The following is a 21,716-nucleotide window of genomic DNA, read 5'->3' on the forward strand; positions in this document are numbered from 1 at the left end:
TTCAGTTTATTCATATGCAAAATGATGACAAAACAACCTTTTTTCCCCATTTCATAAGACTATTTATTATATGGATCAAAGGAGATATTATAGCACTGTAGTAAAAATACAAGGTGTGATGATGATAATATTCACAGAAATTGGGAGAGCAAGTAATTTTGGCAGATTATTATGTGGGAGATGAAAACAAAGTAAAACCTAAAAAAGGTGGGGCAGGGATATAAAGAATACTGTGGATAGTTAGAAGATATTGATCCTTAGCTCTCCCTTATTCTTTCTGTCCTTTAAAAACAAAATAATAACACCATCTTAGATCAAATTAAGAGAAATCTAATGTCTCCATCACATTGAGTCTTGATTGGACAAATACTACTTTTGAGTTATTATTTCCAGTTTAAGATACTAAATTATAAAAAAGATTGTAAAACAATAGATTAGATTCTGAGAAGAACATTCAGCATGGTAAAAATATAAAGACTTAGATAGCTTAAGGAAGTAGTGACATTGGGCATGGAGAAGAAAAAATATAGGGAGGTGCTTTTTCTTCCCTCCCTCTCTTCCTCCTTCCTTTCTTTTTCTTCTTCTTTCTTTCTTTTTCTTTCTCTCTCTCTCTTTCTCTGTCTCTCTGTGTGTGTGTCTCTCTCTCTCTGTGTCTCTCTGTCTCTCTCTGTCTTTCTCTCTCTCTCCCTTCCTCCCTTCCTTTCTTTCTTTTTTCTTTCTTTCCTACAGAGGACAGCTTAGGACAAAGAAGTATAATTTACACTGAAGCAAATTTCAGTTCAAAATGAGGAAAGCCTTTCTAACAATAAAAACTGTCCAATAATTGCATTGTCTTTCAAAACTAGTGACAAACCTGTTATCAAAAGAATTTAAGCAAAGGGATGTTAATCAAGGGGATTGTGCAACTGGTCAGATAAGGACATTTCTAACTTTGCCATTTTATGATTTTAAAGTCGCAAAATTTAGGATTTGCCTCTTTTTCCATTCAATATTTTTCTTTCCCTCTCTCTTGATTGACTTGTTTTCTTCCTCTATTTCCCATGATACGACATTTCAATGGGATTCAAGTACATGTTCTCAAATTATTTTACAGATTGGATGAACTTTTATGTTTCCTTTTCTAAATTTCAAAAGATCATTACATTAAAGCTTTTAAATTTTTCTCTAAATGTGTTTGCTGCCCCCAACATATCTGTAAACATATTGGGCTGCATAGTACTTATTAAATTTTTACTATAAGACAATGATTCTCCATTGAAAAAAGTTTGTTCACACCTAATTTATACAGAAAGTATAGTACAGATATATTTAACTTAGAGATTAGGTTTCATAGAATCATAGTCTTGGAGCTGGAAGGGAGCTTAGAATTAATTTCATCTAATCTTCTCCCCTTCTAGATGAGGAAAAAAGGCCTATAATGGAAAAATGATTATGCTCCAATTAACACAGGTAGCAAGTTAGCAGAACTGACATTGAATCTCCAGCCTCCACTTCCAAATGCATGATTTTTTTCCATGCTGTCTCCCAAGACTTAAGCTCACAAAATAGTAGTTATTCAAAAGTTTTTTTTTTTTTTAAGCCATCATCTTTGGCAGCAAAGAAAGTATGTCTGAGCAGCAAAGCAACTTGAAACTAGTCAAAAAGAGCCAAAGATTTCATGAGTCTATCTGACATTTTGTTTGTTGACCTCAAAGGATGCATCACTATCATGGCTGTGAAAGTCAAGCCTGATTTCAAAAACCCAACCCAAACCAAAACAACAACAGAAATCCCCCCAAAAATGTAGGAGAAGGAATAAAAAAAGGAAGTAGATAAATCAAGCAAGAAGAAAAAGAATAAATAAAAGAGGAAAGAGTGTGCCAAGTACCAGAAGCCCCAAACAGCAGAAGCCTGGGCAAAGATTAGAAATGGGAACTGAGGCAGCAGGCACTCTGACAGCAGAGGAGAAAAGCAGGTGTGAGATAGAAATTTTTTAAAAAGCTTGAACAGCTCAGCAATGTCTGTTTGGACACCTACCTGAATATACCTTAGTATCTGAGGATATCACTGTATCACACTAAAAGACTGCTCTGCAGCATTTGGGGATGGAGGCTTTTAGTGAAGGAAGGACACTCAAATCTTATTCAGTTCAATAGTTTCAGTGAATACCACTCCATTCTGGTGGTACTTCACTGAAGTCATACCAAAGAGCCTAATACAATTATTTTCAAGTATTCAAAGGTTTTCACTAAAATGCAGAAATAAATTAGACCAAAGTAGGTTATATTTCTATAGCTTGTAAAAATACAGAATATATGAAATAATGTATCTACAAACAGAAGATTTGACTCACGTATTAATTACTGAAAGCCATCTAACTCTAGTAAAAGAAGCTTAAGAAGGTTTTCTTAAAACTTTTAAGTTTTTTCAAGTTCTCTTTTAAGAGAAAATGAAGATCTATGCATGGCTTCAAAAAAGCAAGCATAAAAAAATGGTGAATCAGTACTCATTTATAGTATGGCATCTAAATTTTAGTAGTAGATTTAGATTTAGATACTATAGATTTAAAACTGAAATGGAACTTTGGAGAACAGAGTCCAACCCTTCTCATTTTATGGATGAGGGAACTGATGAGGCTGAAACCATTTAAGTGATTTCCTCAGGGTCACCTAATATCTAAGATAAGATTTTAATTTGGGTCTTACTGATTGCAAACCCAGCCCTCTAGTGTTCCTGCCACCTGGCTCCCTTTTACAAGAATTCTTGATCAAATTCTCTACTAATTCTGCTGAGAACTTCTGAACAGGAAAGAGATCTAAATTAGAATATCTAGATCAGATTTTATTTGCATTGTTCTATCAAAAGACTTGTGGGCAACTCTTTGGCCACTCTCAACCAAACTGAGGAAGCAAAAGATAGCACTAAGTAAATATATGCCTGCGCCATGTATATTTTTGGAAGGGCAGTTTTGCCACTTCTAAGATGACACTGGAAAGCAATCAATAAATCCCCAAATCACAGAGTGATGTGGCTTTTAAAGAGAAATCACTTAAGAATAAAGTTTATCTTTGGATATTTTTATAATGCTGATCAAACTGGTCTCATCTGGTAATGTTTCTTCCATCACAAATGCTCCTTTTGAATTTAATAAACCAAGTAGAATAAATCAGCTGCTTTGTATGCAACAGATGCTACTAAAGTGAAAGTTTCAATGTCCTAGAGCTTTTAAAGTTGTACATGCTTACTTCTTATTCCTACAGTGCAAGCCAATGAAATTTCTTCTTCTCCTTCTTTTTCTTCTTCTTTTTCTCCTCTTCCTCCTCCTCCTCCTCCTCCTCCTCCTCCTCCTCCTCCTCCTCCTCCTCCTCCTCCTCCTCCTCCTCCTCCTCCTCCTCCTCCTCCTCCTCCTCCTCCTCCTCCTCCTCCTCCTCCTCCTCCTCCTCCTCCTCCTCCTCCTCCTCCTCCTCCTCCTCCTCCTTCTTCTTCTTCTTCTTCTTCTTCTTCTTCTTCTTCTTCTTCTTCTTCTTCTTCTTCTTCTTCTTCTTCTTCTTCTTCTTCTTCTTCTCCTTCTCCTTCTCCTTCTTCTCCTCCTCCTCCTTCTTCTTCTCCTTCTCCTCCTTCTTCTCCTCCTCCTCCTCCTCCTCTTCTCCTCCTTCTCCTCCTTTTCCTCCTCCTCCTCCTCCTCCTCTTTCTTCTCCTTCTCCTCTTCCTCCTCCTCCTCCTCTTCCTCCTCCTTCTCCTCTTCCTCCTCCTTCTCCTCCTCTTCTTCCTCCTCCTCCTCTTCCTCCTCCTTCTCCTCCTCTTCCTCCTCCTTCTCCTCCTCTTCCTCCTCCTCCTCCTCTTCCTCTTCCTCTTCCTCCTCCTCCTCCTCTTCCTCCTCCTCCTCCTCCTTTTTCTTCTTCTCCTTCTTCTCCTCCTTCTTCTTTCTTCTTCTCCTCCTTCTCCTCCTTCTTCCTCCTTCTCCTCTTCCTTCTTCTTTCTCCTCTTCCTCCTCTTCCTCCATCTTCTCCTCCTCCTCCTTTTCCTTTTTCTCCTCTTATTCTTTCTCCTTCTCTTTCTCCTTCTTTTCTTTCTTCTCTTTTTTTTAAAGGGTTCTTTCATCTTTGGAGCCCTCTAGTTCTTCATTTCAGGTTTACATGACACAAGGGCTTGCCAGAAGATATTCTGGAAAGCCATTTATTAAACTCATCTGTAGAAGGCAGGAATGGTGACTGGCAATTAACAGCAGGGTGGTCAGGTGGCTCAGTGGATAGAGCCTAGAGTCAGAAAGACTTGTATTCTTGAGTTCAAATCTAACCTCAGATGTTATTAGCTGAGTGACCCTGGGCAAATCACTCAACTCTGCCTCAGTTTCCTCATCTGCAAAATGAGCTGAAGAAGGAAATGGCAAATCCAGTATCTCTCCAAAGAAATTCCCGAATTGGGTCATGAAAAGTCAGACATAACTGAACAACAATAAATTAATAGCATGAATCAGTGTGATAGAGTGAAAGTGGTCTCAGAGAAGCTGGGTTCACATTCTGTATCTATGTGACTTTGGATAAGTCATTGAATCTTCCTAAGTCTCAATTGTCTTCCATAAACAAGTTATCTTCTTGCTCTAGAGTTATGGGCATATAACTCTATATGGGCACATAACTCAGCATACTGTGTGCTTCTACTTGTGGCCCAGAATGTTATATAAAATATCATTATAGAAATCAGTTCATTATGGAACAGATTTTATTATACAGACACTATTTAAAATTTTTAATCTCTTTACAGCATTTAAGATATAATTTTTGATGTTTGTGCCTGGAGTTATGTTAAAAATAGAACATTAAGGAGAACTTGTGTAAATTGAGATCTGGTGTTATGCCTGGAGAAGTCCCATAAAAGATACACAGATTTGGAACTATGCTTTCCTTATGAATCTTAGTACAAATTCCTGGAACAGTGAGACTTATTCCTTCAGAATCCATCAACAAAGTCAAATGCAATATGGAGTATAAACACAGATTTAAACTGATAAGAGGCCTAGGGTCAACAGTGTTGGTGATTCAGAAATCATAATGTTTGGTATGTTGCCACTAAGTCACTAAGGACATTGATAGCAACATTAAGGAAGAAGCTTTTTTGCAGAGAGTGAAAATATTGTTTGAGAAAGGCTGCTTCAACCTGTGAATCTGTCCTCAAGGTAGAATCTTGAGAAGTACTGTTAACAACAGTTAGACCAACAAATCAGGATCCAGATTTGCCTTCTGGTCCATTTACTAGCTTTGTGTTATTGGATAGGTCATTCAAATGCTATTCTCCTCAGTTTCAATATGTGAGAAATGGGAATAACAATATTTTCCTGTCTTCTTCACAGAATCAAATGAAATTATCTATATAAAAATTATGATAATTACAAAGATCTAATAAAATTATTATTCATTATAGATACAAGACCAAATCCTTCTTGCCATTATTGAATTAAATGTAGTTCTCTCTACAAGCTGTTTCAGTAAAGGGCTATTTTAGTTTCTTGCTTATTTTGTGCTTAAGCAGAAAGTCTAGCAGTGCATTAATTGAAGTATTATTTTACTACAACATAACAATTTATAAGCTAATGGTCTTATGGCAGCAGAATGGTACAGTGCAAAGAGTGCTGACTTTGCAGTCAAAAGATCTGAATTCAAATTCTGCCACATCTTTGCTGTGTTACCCTAGGCAAATCAATTGATTTTTTTTGTGCCCCACTTTTCTCATTTTTAAGATGAGAGTAAATGGCTTCCATTTCTAATGTCCATTTCAGCTCTCTAGGATCACCTTATGACCTCCTTGGATTTTGGTTTTCTCATCTGTAAAATGAAGGGGTTGGACTAAATAGATCACTTTTATGCTCTAAATCTTAGATTTTGTTTGATCCTGTGAATCTCTGTTTTTTAGGAGTCCATTCTCTTCTTCCTCGTTCTCTTACTCTCAGCCACTACTAGTTCATAATAGTAAGTTTAAGAACCATGTCATTCATAAGCATACCAAAAATGACACAGAAATGGCAGCAAGAAATCTCTATCACAGAGATATGAGTCTCTGAAAGAGGTAGGCCCCAAGTTTCTGAAATACATGCTAAGAAACACAAGAAGAAGAGGCTAAAGAAGATGCATCAAGGACTGAGCAGAAGTCATCAAGTCCTGGAGCACCAAGATCTGCAAAGCCAAGATTCTCCAGGCAAATGTCTGGTATTCCTTCCCTAAGACGGCCACCTATCCAGGTTTTAAGACTGGCATCAAATTTCCAGACCCTAGGATCATGAAGCTCCCCTCTATGGTCACCAAAACCACTGACCCCAAGGTTACCAGGATCACTGATCCAAGGTCAAGTCTGACAGTAGGGTCAGAAGTACGATCCTAAAACCACCAGGCCTGATTCTATGGCAAAAGCCCAGTGATTCCAAGGCTGCTAAACTTATTCAATGCAAGCCTAAGGATGCCAAACACAAACATGCTGGGGCTAAAGATTCTAGTTCCAAATCTTCAAAATAGATGCTTTAGGATAGAATTTAAATCCTAAATGACCATTTTTTTTCTCGAGTCAGGATATAACTATTAACTCACCAGGAAGTGGAAAGTAATTTTTTAATAATTCCAGAAATCAGGGTATGTCATAGTCCTGAGAAGACGGCTTCAGAAATTTGAGAACTTCTGATCATTTAATAATTAAATAAAGGCACATTCTTGACATTTTCCAATAGAAATCATTCTCAATAGGGACCCCTTTATTATATATGTATATATATATATATATATATATATATATATATATGTCACTTTTCTCTTTGATTATATAAATATTAACTGACCAGGTTCCTGGATCCTGGACGTCCTGGCTGACCTGGAGGGCCAGGTGGGCCTGGAAGTGCCACCGCTGAAATAAAGCAGAAAGTTTATATTACCTCTCTCTCTTTCTCTCTCTTTCTCTCTGTCTCTCTTCTTTCTTTTCCCTTCCCCCTCTCCATCCCATCTTCCCTTTCTCTATCTTGTGTCCTATACTCTCTCCTTCCTTCTCTCTGTCTGTTTCTCTCTCCCTCCCTCCCTCTGTCCTACTCTCCTTCCCTCCTTCTCTCTCCTCTCTCTCTCTCTCTCTCTCTCTCTCTCTCTCTCTCTCTCTCTCTCTCTCTCTCTCTCTCTCTCTCTCTCTCTCTCTTTCTCTCTCTCTCCCTTTCTCTCTCTCTCTCTCTCTCTCTCTCTCTCTCTCTCTCTCTCTCTCTTTCTCTCTCTCTCTCTCTCTCTCTCTCTCTCTCTCTCTTCTCTCACTCTCTTAGTTTGATTGCATCCCATAATATTGTCATTTGTCTCATTATAACTGAGCATGCTCCATAGGATGCAAATATTCCATTAACATTCTTCCAGTTGTTTTCTCCTTAGACAGAAACAAAAACAGTGCATAGAAAAATAATTAATCATCCCCAATTAAATTGCAAACATTCAGAAAAGAGTGTTTTCTGATAATTGTCAATGAAATTTCGAGAAGAATAACTTGTCAGTACTGTTAAGACTTTCTCTACATTATGCTGATGGGCCTAATAAATCTGTAATAAGGAGAATTTAATGACTTGAGGCAACTCAAATAAATCATCTGAAGGAACTAAAAATGTGTAGTCTGGAAAAGAGGCACTGAGGGGGAGAATGACTCTTGACTTCAAATTTCTGAAGGGCTGTCATATGGAAGAAGGATCAAACTTTGCAAACATTTATTAAAGAACTTACTATAATCTGGGCATGGGATTAAACATCACAGATACAAAAAAAAAAAAAAAGCAAAAAAAAAAAAAAAAAAAAAAAAAACCAGAACACATGAACAATTATGAACCTACAAGGTATCTAAAGGGGAAATGATGTTTGCCTCATCCTCTGACTGGTGAGTGTTCCTCAAAACCTCCATTTAAGGAAGTCCCTGGCCCCTGTTTACTTCTAATCTGATTCTGCAGAATACTTCTCTACCTTGTTCACATATTTCCCCTCTTTGTGCTTTCCTTTCTGAATGCAAGCCCTTTGAGAGAGGAGACTGTCTCTTTTTTCATGTGTTGCATTCTCAGTACTTAGCAGAGTGCCTGGCACATAATAAGTGCCATGAAATAATAAACACAAAATAAGTGCTTAATAAACACTCTCTTTCGTTTTCTCTCGATCTCTCTGTTGTCTCTGTTGTTTTTTTCTTTGTCTCTATGTATCCAGAAGGTAAGGATTAGTGAATAGAAATTTCAGTGGCAGAATCAGAATATAAGAAAAAAATTCCTTGAAGTTAGAAAGTTTTAAAAAAATAAAGCAGATTGCCTTGGGAGGCAGAAAGTTCCCTGTCAGTAGTATTCAAGTGGAGGTTGGAGGACAAGTTATTGGAGATATGTATATGTCACTTAGCCATATAATACAAAGACATTGTGGGTTAGGGGAGAGAGGTGATGGCAGTTGGGGAGGGATCAGGAGAGTTTTAATATGTAAGGTATCATTTAAACTGAATATTAAAGGAAACAAAAGGTTGGGTTCTAAGAGTCAGAGGTGAAGAGGGGCATGAAGGACAACTAGTGTGAAAGCATGGAATTTGGAGAGGGTTTATCACATGTGAGGAGCAGCAAAAAGTCTAGCTGGATGCGCATGATATAGGGGAGATTCTGAGGTCCTATTAGAATGGCCCATGCCATTCTCTTTTCTTTTCACCTATCATTCTCTCCCAGAAATCCATAGAAAAGAACTGCCATTTTCTTTGTTATTAATGAGGCAGCTACAGAGCCAGGAAAGTTGGCAGCTGAAAGGAAGGAGAAGTAGGACTATCATGGAAAGGTTGTCATATTACTTCCTTTACGCTTCTAGCTCCTGGCTTCTGTTCCTTTGTGGGGAAAAATGTGAAGTAGGATTTGGGACATTAAAAACAGTCTACTTTAATCAGTCAGGAAGACAGACAGAGAACTTTTGAGAGGACATACCAGAAGTTGCAACAGAGGTAAAGAAAACTCACAGTTAGGGCAGATTCCATTTTTTAAAAGGTGTGGTTTGTTTGCAAAATTTTTATAAATAAGCACTGGTCTCTTGGCAGGAACTCTGTACATATTTTCCTAAGCTAATGTTGCCTAAACTTAATACAGAAGATTCTCATGGATATGACAAGGGAAACTGGGTATAAAGGAAAACAGTAGGCACTCTGTATTTTACCTGGTGTTTGGGTTCATGGAAAAATGGTATTGTAAACAAAGTCCATCACATGAATCCATCTTTTTCTCAAGAAGCTGTGGTCTAATCTCCCGAGATAGTTTCTATCAAGGGCCCTATCATTTTGCTATTTTCCAGATCCACAACACAATTTTTCCCTAGTCTTGCCAATATTCCTTCACATCACATACCTAATCAGTTGCCAAATATTATTGTTTCTATCTCCACAACACCCCTGGCATCTGCCTCCTTCTCTCTACTCATTCAGTCATCATGTTAATTCAGGCCTCTCATCCCAATTATTATGGCAACCTCCTAATTGACCTCTCAGCCTCAAATATCCCTTTGTTCCAATGTATACTCCATCCAGTGTCTAAAGTAATTTTCCTAAAGTATAGGTCAATAAATTCTAGAAGCTCTTGTATATATCTCCAGGATGAAATACTCTCTTCTAGGTTATAAGTGCTTGAAACATTTGGATAAGTAAATGTGTAACACTTCAAATTATGTGGAAATACACAAATCCAACAGGAATTTAAAAAAAAAAGATAAATTCAAGAAACTTGTATTTACATAGCACTTTACAAAAAACTCTTTCCTTCAAAACATAGAAGTGAGGTAAATGGTTTATTATGTTGTTTATAAATCCTAATATAAACTGCACTTAAGCCTTGAGCTCTGAGCTACAGTTTGTTAAAGAGGAAGTAACTGGGTCATCCTTGTGGGTGACTTAATGATTGATATGACTTTTGTTTATTATTTTCATTTTCAGTTTTCTTTCTATAATTTATTTCTCCACAAAGACAGGAAGTTTAGAACATTTGTAAATTGCTAAAAAAAAAAAAAACTGAAGTTATGAGTATGCCTTACATTTACTGGTACACACATATATACATACACCCCTCCCCCCCAGTCTGGAGAGAATAAAAAATAGTGTTTAAATCATCAGGTAACACAGTATATGCTATTAATTGATCCATGTTATGCTATTATTTTCTACTATAAATCAAACCTAAACTGAAGATTAATTGAAATAGCCAGGGATGATGTAGTATTTGTTGCCAATAGCTACATAAAAATACAAATTATTATAAGCTCTATGTTTCTGAAAGTCTTTGGAGAAACTTTTGTTCATAAGAATATGATTGTCCATGATAGAAAGTACTATTTAATCCACCTGTGAATATAAGAGTTGGCACCAACTTAGAACATCCATTTAATACATTTTAAAAATACTTATTGTGTGCCAGGTATCAGAGTTACAAAGATGAAATGAAATAATTACTAGTACTAACCTGATCCCAATATTGCTGGGGGGCCTGGTGGCCCTGGGGGTCCTGGAGGTCCTGGGGGTCCATGAGCTCCATAACCAGGAGGCCCAGGCAAGCCTGGTGCCCCAGGTGGGCCTCTGGGTCCAATGACAGAATCTCCTTTCTGGCCCTAGTAAAGCAAACCCAAAGTAATAGAGGAAAATTATTCGCTATTAGTCGCTTAGACATTTGGATTTCTGAGCGATGGATCTTTTAAGGAAATTGTCTTGAATTTCTCATTTAAAACTTACATTTTCTACCAAAAATGGTAATCAAACATTCACTAATGGCCTTATGAAATAATTTTCTTCTCCACATTGACAGTGTTCAAGGCTCATCCTAAGCATCTGTATTCATTAGTGCTAACATGATGTCCAGAGAGCCAGAAGAGATGATAACAGGAGGCATATTAGAAAAGAAATACAATTAAGTTGTTATGTTTATAAGAGAGTTTGTCACATATAGTGCACATGCCCTAACATGGAGGTGTCCTGCTTCCTGGTATTACCCCTAAGGCATGGCAGGAGGAGTAACTTCCTTTGATTAGCTATGTAACTAGAATAGTCTGAATCTTTTTAGCTGGATAGATTGAAACGGATGCTCTCTTTCCTGGGAACTCCTTTCTGCTATGTCCAAGGAATGAAAATCACAGTTTACTCATGTAAACTGAACTGGGAGAAGGAAAACTTTCCCCTTCCTCACTTTTACCCTGGTCCTAAGAAATGGGCTGGAGTGTTTGTTTTTGGTTTTGTTCTATGTGTCCCTCACAGTTTTAGGTGCTGGAGATAAATCCCACCAGACTAGAGTCTAAGCTACATTGATCCTAGAACTAGAATTACAGGTGAAGTGATATAGGCAAATGGGCCAGCAGGGAATCCTCAAGAAGTCAGGGTGTCTGAGATTAGAACCCAAGTTGGTTTTTGGACTTGGAAATGGAATTGTTCTTTTTCAGGGCTTTTAAAACTATTTCCAAGTGCAACCCCTTTTCGCCTAAGAAATTTTTATGCAACTCCGGGCATATAGATATATAAAATAGGTATACAAATCAAACATTTGCTGATAATAAATCATGATTTCATGACCCCCTCCCATATTCATTTACAAAGCTCCTTGAGTTCTATGGGAATTGAGTTATATTATTTTAATATTTGTTGTTATGCTTTTTGAAGTAAATATTTCTTTATAAAAAGCTAATCTGACAGTTAGTGACTAAATAAAACCAGGATCACCCCAGCCTTTGGAGGGAATGACTACTGGTAGGAACTGAAGTGATTTTCAGAGAGCCCCAACATTTTCATTCCCCTTTAAGGGTACCAGAGAACCAACCAGGAGAAGGGGGGAAATGTAACACCCCTGCAATGGGGGTCAGAGTGATCTGTGTTACATGTTATAGAAAGAACACAGTAAAGGAAGAGGAACCAAAAGCAATACTTGCACACTGACATTAACTTGGTAAGTGAAAGCAACATTTGCTTTCAAAAAACTGAAACTCATCTTGAATAATTAGGTTTTTTGGTCTATATTTGTGATTCACTGGTATAAGGAATGCCAGACAAAGATATTCTCTCTACCAATGTCAATGTTTTGTGATTGAGAGCTTTGCTTTGGGAGTTTGCTTGAATCATTGGAAGATTAAATGATTTTCCTGGGTCTCCCAAGAAGTACATATTAGATTTTTCCAAATTTTCTGATTTAGCTTCTGTTTCATTTAACAAAGGGGGAATAATGGATCTGTTTGGTTTTATATATAATTACAAACACTTTTGCACATAATTTCCCTTCATTGTTTTCATATTTTTGTGGGTACTTTCTTTTATTCTGGTTCATATTTATGAGTACTTAACCTTGTCACTAGAAGTTAAAACAATTTTTTAAAAAAAGAGACTGTGACATTTTCTTAACCCATCAGGGTATAATGGGTAGAATTTTTTCTTTAAACTAAAAGTTCTTTGCTAAACAATAGAAGCTCTTGATTTAAGACTCCCTTTAAAAGCAATTGATTTAAGAAAAGAGAGTCATATTTCATTTTAGGGCTAAACAAAAGAAGAAATATTTGTATTTTTAGCTTTTGATTCCTACCCAGGAAGAGACATTTCTCCTATGAAACAGTTAAAAAATGAAATTTAGGGAAAACTTTCTCTGGATAATTATTGTACTGCTTAGGAACCTGAAGCACCCACAAGAGTAAACAATTATAGATTCTTAACCTGACAGTGAAGAAAGGAATGAGTTAGCTTGCCCCACTCTCCAATTTCTTTTCACTTTCAATGAAATCAAAAGAAGCTATTGTGAGAAACCATCCCAGCTATAAGACCTGTTTGACTATTTATAAAAGATGTTATAATTTATCTGTCAAATTACACAAGCTGCAGACTCTTATGAACATTTTATTTACTTATCAGCAATATTAGATGTCAAAAATAATGACACAAAATGAGGATGTGTAGCAATGCATCTACTTAATTATATACTCTTCAATTTTTACTAAATTCAAAATAGAAACAGGGACAAGATTTTGAAGACTACTGGAAATAAGTATGTCCTCTTCAATCTCTCATTAGATAATGCATGCAAATACAATGAAATGGTGGAAAGATTTTTGCTTCTATCAAAGTAAGGATCTCTTGGGGTGGAAATTTCCAGGCAGATACAGATTGTAATCCATCTTTGATTTCATAGATACATCCTAAGAAATGGCCAAAGGCACATAGAGATTAAATTACTTGCCTAGGGTATTTTATTCAGTGAATGTCTGAGGCATAATTTGAGCCCAGGTCTTTGTGAATAGAGAACTGCAGAGAATAGAGAACTGGCCACAAAGTTTTGAGTTTAAGACCTAGGTCTAAGCAACTTTTTAAGATTACAAGTTTCACAAAAGGCACTTAACAGGAACTACCTCACCTTGAAGTTAATTAGACCAATAAAATTACAAGTCTAATTTCTATCCCTTCTACTCCCCGTGATTTCTTAATATCTAACATGAAAACCACTAAAATCTATATTATAAAATTTACAAGAATTTACAGTTTTATATGGGGCAACCAAAGAGGTAGAATATCAACTAATTCTATGAGATACAACTCCAACAAGGGGGTTGTAAATCTCAGATGTTACACATTTTCATTATGTTAACCATATATGAGCTATCTTAGGATGGCTAAAAGGAGGTAGTATGTTTAATTGGCCAGCTAGGGAATCTCAACAAGCAAGTGATTTTCTGATGTGAGGAATCAGTATGGCAACACAAAAGGAAAGGCACAGTTGGATAATGTTAAATTCATTTCACACATCTATACTAAATGTTCAGTCCTCATAAACCCAACTCTCAACAAGCTAGAAATGTAGAGGAAATTCATGTTGCAGATCTGGGTTGGATTAGATGACTTCTGAATTCATTTTCAGCTCTAAAATTCTATGAGGTCTTTCAGTGGAGTTCTTGATTACTTCTTTGAACTCCTAGACCCAGAACAAAATCTGTGCATCTGCCTAGTAAAGGACTATCCTCATTAATATATGGTACTATTCATATGGCAGCTTTTTCAACAACAAGGATCATTTTAAGGTAATTTATGGGGAAAGCTTTTGCCTAGAGGACCATAGAATTGTAGACACAGCAGGAAACTGGGCAAGACCTTTGAATTTGTGTAGAAAACTGATGAATCAATCAAATGACTAGGGCCAGGTGAAGTTAAGAAGGTGTGGGCTATTTCTAGCCCTGAAACCTTATTTAAGAATTGAGGTTTCTATTGAGGAATATATCTTGAACCTAGAGGCTGCCTTTTTTTTTTTTCAGTTAAGTGCTGTTAGTTGCTATTAATTATATCTAATTGTAGGCAGTTTATACTGGCAAGATGGAAATTTTTATCAGATTTTCCACTTGAAAGCCATGTTACGAGGCCATAATGTTCTCTGTGTGTATGAGGGCTGCCTTTTAGGTTGAAATTGTATCTGGGACTTTGTTCCCACAACTGGACTCAGAAGCAGCAGACATGGAAGTAATAAGCCTTATATCAAGGCAAAGTTTCAGGAGGAAGGGAAAGTTGCAACCCTATATAGGCTCTTATAATTTAATGTTGGGGTTCTGAAATTATGATTTTTTAATCAGTAAATTTTTTATTTGAATACCTATTTCATAAAAATTATCATACAATAAGGAGTCATGGGTGGAAAAAAATTTAAGAAGCCCTGATCTACAAATAGAGATAACAGGATTGCCAATGAATCAAATCATTTCTCAATAATGAGATAAATTATAGTGAGAAAGGGAAAGGAAGACAACTTAGCTGTGGAAAAGATCCACCAGGGGGACAGCAGAAAGCCAGCTAGCATCTAGAGAGAGTGATTGTCTTGAAGGGAATAACAACATCATCATCAACAACAACAACAACAACAACAACAACAACAACAATAGTTAATATGTATATAATGCTTTAAAGTTTGCACATCACTTTACATATGTTAACTTAATTTTTTTTGATCATGTGGTACAAAGAAATCACAGAGACAGATGGAAATGGATATTCCTTGGCAGGTTCAGCTGCCTTTTAACAACCCTAGGCAGCTCTTGGATCCTATCTGCTTGGTGCTTAAAGTCACAGGAGCCTGAGTACCTCCCTAAATTTTGATGACTACCCCAGGATAGATCTAATCTGATTAATAATATAGTTTACTCTATCTATCCAGCCCTAGGACACACCATATTTCACATCCCAATCCGTTCCAGCCATTTTCTTACTATGGACTCTGCTGCCATATATATATGTACCCTTTTGGTATTGTGCAAAGAATCCTGGCTTTGAAATCAGAATAGCTGAGTTTCCTTAGTAATTGTTCCTCTGACACTTAATGTTCTTGTGATCTTTGGCAAGTTAACCTTCCATAAAATGAGGTGGTAGGACTATATAGTCTCTGAGGTCTTAGCTGTAGCCTTAAGATTTGATGACCAATCTCTTGGTCTGAGAACATTAGAAAATTAATAATATTACAGATGAAAAGAGCATGTTAATCAGCCACCTATGTCTCTACTTATTATCCTTATGACTTTATAGATAAAAGTACTTTTTCTTAGTCATCACTCCCTATATATGTTTTCTCCCAATTTTAGAGTATAAACTCACACAAGGCAAGTAGTCACACTCTCAAGGTCTCTCTTAAGAACTTTAGAATTGATTGTATGACATGGGAGACACTGGCACAGGACTGCCTAGCATGGGATGCCCTCATGAGAAAAGATGCTGGGCTCTGTGAGCAAAGCAGAATTGACCTAGTTCAGAAGAAATATGAGATGCTCAAAGTTAAAGAATCCACCCCAAATGTCAGAGGGACTATTTATGTCTAACTTATGACAGAGCAGCCCAATCTCATATTGATCTGATCAATCATAGTCAGACACACTAACTTGATTAAGATAGTGATGTCATTTTTGACCTCTTTGAGAATGAAGGACTATAACCAAGTATAAATCCTTTATAGTAGGAACTATCTTGCTTTTATATTTGTACCCCTACATTTAACCCAATGTCTGGCACACAGTAAGCACTTATTAAATGAGTTTCATTCACTCATTTACTTGCTCCTGTCAGCTGCTGTAGCAGTAATTGGACATGCCACTTATTTGGGATTTAGCATAGTATCATCATTATCTTTTATGTCAAATCCTATGTATCCAGTTGAAATGTAAACTTGTTGTGGACAGAGAACCATCTTATCTATCTTTCCCAGAAAATAGTATGCTATCTTGTATGTTGCAAGTATTCAAATGAATATTTGATGATCATTATTACAAGTTCCTAAGCTATGTGGATCATTCTAAATTATATGTATAAATTTTATGAATACTTTGACAATGTTAATGTTGACATCTGAAACAAAAAAAGCAAACAACTAACTTGATTATATTATGTCTTCCCAATCATGTTTTCTGCTGGATTTGGTAGTGTGGACCAAGGATTTGGAAAGTGATTGTTTATTTTCAGTTTCTTTCATTATCTGGGCACCCCTCAATTCCTCTATTTAAAAAAAAATCATAGGCTCTCAACTCTTAAAGGAACCTCAGAGGTCATCTAATTTCAGCTCACACTGAAGCAGGAATTTCCTATATATAATCCCCAGTGGTTATCATTCATTTCCTATTTTAAGACCCACTTGTGGGACCATGCTCGGGGGCACACAGACAAGGTAAACTACCATTTAAAGAAGAATAGGAGGAAAGGACTCAATAACTTTTAAAATGTTAATATATAGTGTGGTATTTATATGTAATACCCTTTCAAATGGGAAGGGATAGCAATATTTTCAATAGTTTGGATCCTGTTCCATTGCCATCAACAAATCAATCTAGATTTGTTGAATTCTAATTATTCTTAGCACTATGGTAGATTATCTTTTGCTTTTGTTACATAGTTGGCCCACTTCCTCTTATGACAAACTGTAGAATTTTTTTAAGTCTACTACTTCATGTGAAATAAGTGATTACAAAATGCTAACATCAGTCTTCTGACTTCATGACCCACTGTGTGATTTTTCATTTTTCTGGTAACTTCTTTAGTTTGGGTTCTTATGAAACCAATATATTACATGATTTATGGTTATGTGCCATCATTTAGGGATAATCCTGATGCTCACAATATGGGCTTTATGTTGGTGAGTGCCTTGAATTACTGAAAGTCTGTGAAACTTTCTTGATTCATTCCTTTCTCTTCCTATTCAATTCTGGATCCAATTTATTATCTATATGCAGTGTGTGTCCAGTTCATAATAGGGAATGAGAGAGTCAATCATGGGGGTATCAATTCAATTGCATCTCATTATCTGAGCAACATGCATCTGTTATCCATTTTTTCTATTTACTGTGGATTGATGCTGTTAGTAACAGTATATTTGGGTATTTGCCTGAACCTACAGATATTGCCAACATTCCCTTCTAAAGCAAGTGAATGACATTCTAAAACATTACTCGACAGTTAATCTTTTACAGGCTTCCTACAATTAGAATTTTGCCTCATACTCTATGAATTTGAAGAAGGCTTTTGGATGGCCCAGAAAATAGCAGTAAGATAATCTAGAAACCAGCTAGCAAATCTAGGTGACTAAAGAATGGAAAAGCGTTAGAGAAAATGGTGAAGCTGAGTAAATCACATAGTAAGTAGTCAAAAAGAAGAAGCCTATAAATTTTGGTCTAAACCCTGCTGTCTAGTTTCTGTTTGACACAGTTATTTAGTCTAGTTCCTTCTGGGAAAGTGATTCATGCTTTGTGCCCAGAAGTTCTATTTAACTAAAAATTATATCATGATGGAATAGTTATTTACATGGTAATGAGCCCTCCCAACTCCCATTTTTTTCTGCAACTAGTCTGACATTATATTTGATTTTTTTCCTTATTTACTTCCTTTGGGTTAAGGTGTTTTGCTTTCTTTTATTATGTGGGTTCTGATTTGGGGGTTCATTGGTTTTTCCCAAATTCAATAATCCTAAACCACTTCTCTCTTTTAAAAATACCATTATTCTTAGGGTTGTGCTATATTATTGGGAACCATGAAACATCACAATTTCAGGAAAAAAAATTCAGAGCGCAAAAATGGCAATGGAAAAATGAATAGTGGGTATAAAAGACTCACAGTATATTACTGTCTTGGCTTATATGTGGGAAGTAAGCCAAAACATATTATTAATATATATATATATATACATATATATATATATATATAACATTTACTTTTTGAAAAAATAATATTCTTTAATATATAATATATATTTTAGTTTTCAACATTTACTTTTTGATTTCCATTTTTTCTCCCTATTTTCCCTTCACCCTTCCCAAGATAGCAAGTAACCTAAAAGGTTATAAATGTAAAATCATATTAAACATATTAGTCATGTTGTAAAAGAAGAATCTGAACAAAAGGGAAAAATCATGAGAATGAAAAACAAAAAAAGTAAAAAAAATAGTATATAATTCAATCTGCATTCAGACTCCATAATTCTTTCTCTGAATAAGGAGAATGAGGAGAATGTTCTCCAACATGATTCTCTCAAAACAAATTATTGAAAACATGTAACCAGAAGAGCAGATAAATTGGTCATGCAGTGAAATTGAGGGACAGAAAACTCCACTGGGTCCATAAAATAGTGAAAAGAGCATTTAATTTAGAGTTAAGGTATAGGTTTGAAAGCTGGCTCTGGCAAGTTATTATCCATATGAACCTGGAACAGTGCTGTTCAATTTATTTTCAGTCATGTCTGACTCTTCATGACTCCATTTGGGTTTTCTTGGGTTTTTCAGATGCTAGAATAGTTTGCCATTTCTTTCCCCAGCTCATTTTACAGATGAAGAAACTGAGGCAAATGGGGTTAAGTGACTTGGTCAGGGTCACACAATTGGTTATTATCTAAGACTGGATTTGAACTTAAGAAGAGTTTAAGTCATGTAACCATCTATAAAATGAGGGGAGACTCTCTAAGATCCCTTCCAGCTCTGAAACTATCATCCTATAATTCTATGATGTTAAGAGAATTGTAGTGAAGTCTCTAAGGCATTAGGTAAATCCTCTATGGAAGATTTACAAAAAAACAAAGACACAGAATATAAAAAGCAAGGATTATTATCTGCACAGATGGAAAAAAAATATTTCATAGTGAAATGATTATGAATCTATGAGATGTAGCCTAATTTCTAATTATTGTTAATGCAATATATAATGCAATATATAATTTTCAGCATGAGAATTTTATTTTAAAGGGATATTACCTACCATTTGTCCAGGACTTCCCGGCAATCCAGGGGGCCCAGGCATAAAAAATCCACCATTGGAGTCTCCCTTTTCACCTTTGATACCTTTGTTTCCAGATTCACCCTCAAAGAAAACACCGTTGAAAAATTTAAGCATAAAAAACAAAATGGATCAAACCTTATAAGCTCAGTAATCCTTAAGTAATGGTAGTTAGCCAGAGAGCAAATAATAAGTGAAGAAGTAAGTACCTTCATTCTATCCATAAAGTGCTTCAAGTATGTAACAGGAATTGGGGGACCTGAAAAAGAACATTAAAAATGATCATTTCTATTTAGAAATTAAATCTCCCAACATTTTAATTATTTTTTAGTTTGTACATCATTGGAACATAATGTCAGCCTTGACATTAAGGGTTAATAGTGGCTGCAATCTAGGCCCTAGCTCAATTGTATTCCTCAAAATTAAAGAGGAAAATAATATAGAATAACACTTAAATTACCTGGTGGTCCTGGCTCACCCTCATCTCCTTTTTCACCCTTTGGGCCTGGTTGCCCAGGTAGGCCCCAGGAACCTTTTTCTCCTTTAATGCCTGACATTTAAAAACATACAGAAAATAATTTTAATTTTTTATGAAATGGTCACAGAATATGGTGGAGTTTCCAAAAAGGGCATCATAAGCTAGTACTCATTGATTGAGAAATTGCTTAAATAATTTATTACATGAATGTCATGCATTATTACTGTGACATTAGAAATGACAAGTACGAAGAGATTGAGCCAAGAAATCAATAGAAACAATGATTACAACAATTTAAATGGAAAGAATAAAGAAAAGAAACTGAACAATAACAATAAGAATACTATAATGACCAAGCTTATCCTTCTCCCTCTTTCACTCCCCCCAAGATTAGAAAATTCATTGCCCTGCCTTCTTTGCAAAGGAGGAAGGAGATGCAAGGATTATAAGTTTAGAATATTATATATATGTACTTTCTGATATGATTGATAATGCTGATAAATTTTATTGAACTACCCTCCTTCCTTTATTTAAATTTTTTTAATAAGGATGGTGTGCCAGACTGGGAAAGGTGGGGGATATATTTGCAAATTTAGGCGATATGAAAACAAGATACCAATAATAAAGAAACTTTAAAAAACAGTGGTGTATGTGTGTGTGTGTGTGTGTGTGTGTGTGTGGGTGGGTGTGTGTGTGGGTGTGTGTGTGTGTGTGTGTGTGTGTGTGTGTGTGTGTGGGTGTGTATGAAACAGATTTCCTTTTATGTGAAAAGTCTGGATTTACAAAAACAATGCCTCTCCAAAAAAAATTAAGTGGAAAAAAAGCACTAAAAAATTCAAAATTTTTTAGATTTTAATTCTAACTGTATTACTTATTATGTGAGTTTGGCCCCATCATATTACCACTTAAAGTTTTAATTTCTTCACCTAATTTACAGAGTTGGCATAATTTATGAAATAATGAATGTTTGCAAAATGCTATTATTATTTTTACTATGGATGTTGTAGTTTCTAGTAATTATTCTCTTTACAGAATAATTCTCTATGGGATCCTTTTCTCTAGTCAACTTCCATAATGCATAATATGATTATTCACAAAAGTTCATTCTACATAAAACATTTCAAGAGATCCATTCAGAGAAGTCATAGGATGGACTCCTTAGAGGCTATTCATTCTAGTCTCCTGACTTTATAGATAAGGAAACTGAGATGATATGATTTTACCAAAGTCACGGAGAATGATTTGTCAGAGAGTTGGTTTATGACTCCAGCTCCTGTATTTCTCTAAATAGAACTCTCAATCACAGTTTCCATTTTTATTAAAAATTTTAGTTGTTCAGAGAATGACTTATTTTAGATCTTGGATGCCTAACAGTGTTGAGCCTTGTACAGAGCACTGATGTGAGTTGATTTGCAGTGAAGGAAATTTTATGCTTAAGTTTGAGATAAAGAACTGTTCTTTTAAAAATGTTGATGGGTTAATTGAGTACACTTATCTCCAGATAAACTTAAATTCATTCTGCTTTGCATATATAAGTGATACCATCTAAAGAGCAAATGAGTGTTACTCATTGTGTCACTTTACCCAATGGGAAAAAAAGAATTGATCTCTTGGACCCTTTAAACTGTAATTTCCCTGACAAGAATTAAGCTATTTTCCTTAACGTTTGTTGCTGGCCTATTTTCTTTCTCATTATCTCCCACCCCTGTGCCCTTGCAAAGACTGTCCTCCTCCCCTAGAATGTAAACTCTTAAAGGGGAAGAGTATTTCATTTTTGTCTTTGTTTCCTAAGTATCTGGTGCCAAGTTCAAAAATGCTTGTTAATTGATTGAGTCATTACAGTTTTGAAGATAAAAAAAAATGTTGATAGGAGTTCATTGGGAAAAGTTTTGAAGATTCAGCAACTTTCTTAATGGTTCTGCTTTACAGGACAGTCTTTTCAAGGGAGCTCTATAGAGCTGCTATCAAAGTATATTTATCATTCAATTAATAAACATTTATTAAGCACCTATTG

General features: G+C 35.8%; 1 protein-coding gene across 1 annotated transcript in view; it reads right to left on the bottom strand.

Moving 5' to 3' along the window:
- Nucleotides 1–21,716, bottom strand: part of COL15A1 (collagen type XV alpha 1 chain) — a 121,660-nt gene that overhangs the window by 12,647 nt on the left and 87,297 nt on the right. The window contains exons 27-31 of the mRNA XM_074280639.1: nucleotides 19,685–19,774; nucleotides 19,434–19,483; nucleotides 19,207–19,308; nucleotides 10,442–10,586; nucleotides 6,803–6,867 (exon numbers count right to left, since the gene is read on the bottom strand). Of these exons, the coding sequence (XP_074136740.1) occupies nucleotides 6,803–6,867; nucleotides 10,442–10,586; nucleotides 19,207–19,308; nucleotides 19,434–19,483; nucleotides 19,685–19,774 (452 nt within the window). The remainder of the gene's footprint in view (nucleotides 1–6,802; nucleotides 6,868–10,441; nucleotides 10,587–19,206; nucleotides 19,309–19,433; nucleotides 19,484–19,684; nucleotides 19,775–21,716) is intronic.

The sequence above is a fragment of the Sminthopsis crassicaudata genome, chromosome 1 (genome assembly GCF_048593235.1).
Source record: "Sminthopsis crassicaudata isolate SCR6 chromosome 1, ASM4859323v1, whole genome shotgun sequence".
Classification (NCBI taxonomy): domain Eukaryota; kingdom Metazoa; phylum Chordata; class Mammalia; order Dasyuromorphia; family Dasyuridae; genus Sminthopsis; species Sminthopsis crassicaudata.